This window comes from Cricetulus griseus (genome assembly GCF_003668045.3).
Source record: "Cricetulus griseus strain 17A/GY chromosome 1 unlocalized genomic scaffold, alternate assembly CriGri-PICRH-1.0 chr1_0, whole genome shotgun sequence".
In the NCBI taxonomy this organism is placed as follows: domain Eukaryota; kingdom Metazoa; phylum Chordata; class Mammalia; order Rodentia; family Cricetidae; genus Cricetulus; species Cricetulus griseus.
The window spans coordinates 246,118,725-246,124,303 of record NW_023276806.1 but is presented as its reverse complement, the minus strand read 5'-3'; the positions used below and the strand labels follow the sequence as shown (position 1 = coordinate 246,124,303).

Here is a 5,579-nt window from a genome sequence, read left to right as displayed (position 1 = left end):
TGTGAGTGTCTTATTTAGTGTTTCTCTTTCTGTAAAGAGACAGTATGACCCCCCCAACTCTTATAAATGAAAGCATTGAATTGGAGCTGGCTTAGAGTTTCAGAGATTTAGTTCATCGTTATGACAGGAAACATGGTGGCATGGAGGCATAAATGGTGCTGAAGAGGGCCATGTGTTAGGCATCTTTGTCTGCAGCCAGTAGAAAGAGACTGTGTGACACCCTGGACATAGTTGAGCATATAAAAATTCAAAGCCCACCACTACAGTGACATAGTGTATCTATCAATGTTACACCTACACAACCAAACCCACATATTCTCATAGTGCCACTACCTATGGGCCAACCCTTCCAACTTATGAGTCTATTTGGGCCATAGCTATTCAAATACCACAGTGAACTGTGTTAATAAATGCCCCTACTAACATAGGTTTGTTTGGTTTTTTTGTTTGTTTGTTTTTTGGTTTTTTGAGACAGGGTTTCTCTGTGTAGCTTTGGAGCCTATCCAGGCACTCTGTCTGTAGACCAGGCTGGCCTGGAAATCACAGAGATGGGCTGGCCTCTGCCTTCCAAGTGCTGGGATTAAAGGTGTGCACCACCAATGCCTGGCCTAAAACAGGTATTTTTAAAGGTGCAAAAAAAAAAAAATGAAGGGGAACACTGTGGATGCAAACAAAGTGAAAATCTTATGATTCCTCTTGATAATCAGACCAAATTGTAAAATGAATTCATATGGTAAAAATGATTCGTCAGTGTAATAAACATGGTAAAGCATTTACATGTAACAATTATCTTCATAGGAACAATAAAATTAATAATGAAGAAGAATCTTCTCAGTATACTCAGTGTGATAAAGCCTTTGAACATCAGAGTTATCTACAAATACAAGATAGAATAAACACTGGAGAGAAAACTTTTGAGTATATTCAATGTGGTAAAGTCTTTGCAAATCAAAGTTGTCTCCAACTGCATGAAAGAACATATACTGGAGTGAAACCTTATAAATGTAATCAATGTGACAAAGGTTTTGGACACCACAGTAGTCTTCAACAACATAAAAGATCACATACTGGAGAGAAGCCATACAAATGTAATCAATGTGATAAAGCCTTTACACAACAGAGTAAACTTCGAGTGCATGAAAAGTTACATACTGGAGAGAAACCATTCAAATGTAATCAGTGTGATAAAGCCTTTGCAAGGCATGATAATCTTCAATACCATAAAAGAACACATACTGGAGAGAAACCATACAAATGCAATCAGTGTGATAAAGCCTTTTCACAGAAGAGTAACCTTCGAGTACATGAAAGAACACATTCTGCAGAGAAACCTTATAAATGTACTCAGTGTGGTAAAGGCTTTGCAATATACAATTATCTTAAACTCCATAAAAGAACGCATACCGGAGAGAAACCATACAAATGTAATCAATGTGATAAAGCCTTTACACAGCAGAGTAATCTCCGAGTACATGAACAATTACATACTGGAGAGAAACCATACAAATGTAATCAATGTGAAAAAGCCTATGCACATCATGGTGCTCTTGAATACCATAAAAGAACACATTCTGGAGAGAAACCTTATGTATGTACTCAGTGTGGCAAAGGGTTTGCAAAGCACAGTTATCTTCAATTGCATAAAAGAACACATATTGGAGAGAAATCCTACCAATGCAATCAATGTGACAAAGCCTTTATACAACTGAGTCATCTCCGAGTACATGAAAGAACACATACTGGAGAGAAACCTTATGAATGCAATCAATGTGGCAAAACCTTTGCATATTACCATAATCTCCAAACTCATGAAAGAAGACATACTGGGGAGAAACCATACAAATGTAATCAGTGTGATAAAGCCTTTACACAACAAGGTAATCTCCGAATGCATGAAAGAATACACACTGGAGAGAAACCTTACAAATGTAACCATTGTGAAAAAGCCTTTGCATATCACAGTAATCTTCAGTACCATGAAAGAAGACATTCAGGAGAGAAACCTTATGAATGCAATCAATGTGGTAAAACCTTTACACAACAGAGTGGTCTCCGAATACATGAGCGAATACATACTGGAGAGAAACCTTACAAATGTAATCAATGTGATAAAGCCTTTGCACGTAATGATAGTTTTCAACAGCATAAAAGAACACATACTGGAGAGAAACCCTACAAATGTAATCAATGTCTTAAAGCTTTTGCAAAGCACAGTAGTCTTCAAAACCATGAAAAAACACATAGTAAAGAGAAACCCTACAAATATAATCAATGAGATAAAGCCTTTTTGTGACACCATCCTCATCAAAGACAAAAGAATTTATTCCTATAGGAATGAAAATTTACATGAGAAAAATATTCATGAGTAAAAATATGCTTAATGAATTGTTTGAATTTTTATTTTGTGATTTCCAGTATCTCTTTATGTAGATAAGTGCATGTATATAGGAATTCTTCATCCCAAGAACATAAGATCTCCTGTTGCAGGAATAAGAAAGTTGTCAAAACCCAATTTTGTTCCTCAAATGAACTTGTCTTGACTGCTTGACCATGTCTCAAGCCCTATAAATATATTTAAGTCTTTATTTTATTTTATTTTATTTTATTTTTTGGAAATCAGTATGGCAATTCCTCAGGAAAATGGGAATCAATCTACCACAAGATCCAGCAATTCCACTCCTAAGCATATACCCAAAAGATGCACATTCATACAACAAGGAAATCTGTTCAACCATGTTCATATCAGCATTATTTGTAATAGCCAGAAACTGGAAGCAGCCTAGATGCCCCTCAACTGAAGAATGGATAGAGAAAATGTGGTACATTTACACAATGGAGTACTATTCAGTGGGAATAAAACAATGGAATCTTGAAATTCCCAGGCAAATGGATGGAACTAGAAGAAACCATCCTGAGTAAGGTAACCCAGTCCCCAAAAGATAAAAATGGTAGGTGTTTACTCATATATGGATTTTAGATCTAGTAAGAAGTAGCAGCCTACAATCCACACCATCACAGAATCTAGGAAATGAGGAGGACTCTAAGAGACATATATGCTCCCCCAGGGAAGGGGAAAGGGACAAGATCTCATAAGCTAATGGAGAGCATGGGGGAGGGAAGAGGGAGTTTGAAGTAAGAGAAGGGGAGAAGAGGAGGGGAGAGGAGGACATGAAGGAACAGGAAGATCTTGTCAGAGGAAGAATAGAGGAGAGCAAGGAAGGAGATACCATCATAGAGGGAGCCACTATAGGTTTAAAGAGAATTCTGGCACTAGGGAAATGTCCATAGATCTACAAGGTTGACCCCAACTAACAATCTAAGCAACAGTTGAGAGGCTACCTTAAATGCCCTTCTCTGATAATGAGATTGATGACTACCTTATATGCCGTCCTAGTGCCTTCATCCAGTAGGTAATGGAAGCAGACACAGACACCCACAGCTCAACACTGAGCTGAACTCTCGAATCCAGTTGCAGACAGGGTGGACTGATGATCAGAGAAGACTAGGCTGGAGAAACCCACAGAAACAGCTGACCTGAACAAGGCATTGCTCATGGACCCCAGACTGATAGCTAGGAAGCCAGCATATCCTGAAGGAAGAAGTCAGTTTGGATATCTGGACAATCTACAGGGCCACTGGTATTTACCAGTGGATCAGTATTTACCCCTAGAACTTTGGGAGCCCTCTCCAGATAGAGGGATATTCTCTGAGCCTAGACACACTGGGGAGAGTCTAGGCTCTGCTCCAAATAATATACAGACTTGGAAGATTCCCCCATGGAAGTCCTCACCCTCCCTGAGGAGCAGAAAGGGGTTGGGATAGGGGGTAAGTTGGGGGGCAGGGAGAGAAAGGGAACCGAGATTGACATGTAAATAAAGCTTGTTTCTAATTTAAATTAAAAAAAGAAAAATTCACATATTAAAACCTTTATATATCGTGTTGATGTGATATATTGTATTGATGTGAGGCGATTGGAAAGAGCTCATACATGGTTTTTTAAAAGCTTATTCATGTAAATGATTTGATCTTAGAAATCACAATTCACGCATTATGCGATCATTCTTTTCAGGTAAGGGTGTCTGTGGAAGTGTGTTGTTGTTCATGGTTTTTTTCCTATTTTCAGCATTTGCTTGAGTTGTTGATTGTTATCCAGCCTGACTTGTATGTCAGTGATTACACAGGGCTCCTACTGAACTCCTGAATCTCATGTTTGGTCTCCTGAGTAAAAGTCCAAGGATAGAAGTTGTACCCCCATTTGTGCTGTTTTGTCAAATGTTTTAACATTATATGTTAAAATGCTTAATAGAGGAGAGCATCATCAAATACCTCAAGTGTGTATCCAAATGCTGATTTTCATCTATATTGTAGAGATGTTAGAAGATAGCATAATAAGTAATCAACTCTACATCTCATAGCATAGCATGATGAGCTATAGATATGTGAATATCATTTTGTGTTCCAATATTCTTCTTGTTCCCCTTAGTTGTCCCCTTGGTTCTTAATCCTGAAATACAGCCTTCCCTGTGAATTGTCTTCAGATGCCAGATAATTTAATGGCCATGAAATTTATTTTAGAAAAGCAAAAACATTGTGTTGTGTGTTTCCATAATGTGATTATGGGTTTGTAGGCCATGGCAGATATGTGGACTGTGGTAGACTATTTTGAGGCATCTTCTTTTGGCCATCTTCATATTGAGCTGTCTCATTAATGCTCAAATAAGATTAGGTGAAATATTATATCAGTAAAATATTGGTTTCTTTTTATATTGTAAAAATATTGTCATCTAAGGATGGAGGAAAATAGGACAAATTAAGTAATGAATCATATATGTTGATGAAAATTGTATAGTCTTTTTGCCTTTTTGGTTTTTGAGACAGAGTTCCTCTGTAGGTTTTGCAGACTGTCCTGGAACTCTGTTTGGTGACCAGGCTGGCCTTGAACTCACAGAGACCCACCTGCCTCTACCTCCCGAGTGCTGGGATTAAAGGCTGTGCACCACCACCACCCGCCTGAAAAGTATATACTGTTATATTTTTTGACCATGTTAGGCTGGAGTCACCATTATGAAAAACGACCTGATTGTGGCAGGGGGGAGTGATTGTCCAGTTTCCCAGCATATATTAATTCATGTCATGTGAATCAAAACTGACCACATTGGTGGATATATACTTTGCAAACTTTAGCTTGTGCCACACAACGTTAACTTTCCAATTAGGGAAGTCTCCTATGGCGATATGTTCAACCTTGTTTGTCCCAGTTCTGTCAGCTCAGAGGTTTGACAAACAGGCGGTTGGCTGCAGCTGTGTGCCCCATTTCATGTGTCAGCAGTTACCACTGCATATGGGGCGAGATGAGTCAGTATCTTGTTGATGCAGTTTTCTTCTCCTGGGAATGGTTTGCTCTTTGTCAAAGTCAGGATGGCTGTGTGATTTTTTCACATATATCTAACTTTCTTAAAAGTCAATTATTAGTTTCATGACCCGTCCAGCAGGCCAGGTTATTTGAGGGTCTCGAGGGGGTTGTCACCTAAAGGGGTCATGAGGGCGAGAAAGGAATGGAGACCAAGCGGCGCAAGAAA

At 38.7% G+C, this 5,579-nt stretch overlaps 1 protein-coding gene across 1 annotated transcript; it reads left to right on the top strand.

The window, feature by feature from the left end:
• The first annotated feature begins 739 nt into the window (after positions 1 to 739).
• LOC103163862 (zinc finger protein 431-like) lies at positions 740 to 5,371 on the top strand. The gene is made up of 3 exons (XM_035451451.1): positions 740 to 1,472; positions 1,725 to 2,123; positions 5,217 to 5,371. Exons 1-3 carry the CDS (start codon positions 740 to 742, stop codon positions 5,369 to 5,371), a joined length of 1,287 nt encoding a protein of 428 aa, XP_035307342.1.
• The last annotated feature ends 208 nt before the right edge of the window (positions 5,372 to 5,579 follow it).

Bases quoted from the DNA above. Each gene is read 5' to 3' on its own strand.
- LOC103163862 (XM_035451451.1), top strand. From the start codon at position 740: ATGATTCGTCAGTGTAATAAACATGGTAAAGCATTTACATGTAACAAT. The intron at 1,473-1,724 runs ATGAACAATTAC...ATCTCCGAGTAC, and splicing joins GCAGAGTAATCTCCGAGTAC to ATGAAAGAACACATACTGGA. The intron at 2,124-5,216 runs GTAATGATAGTT...CTTTCCAATTAG, and splicing joins ATGTGATAAAGCCTTTGCAC to GGAAGTCTCCTATGGCGATA.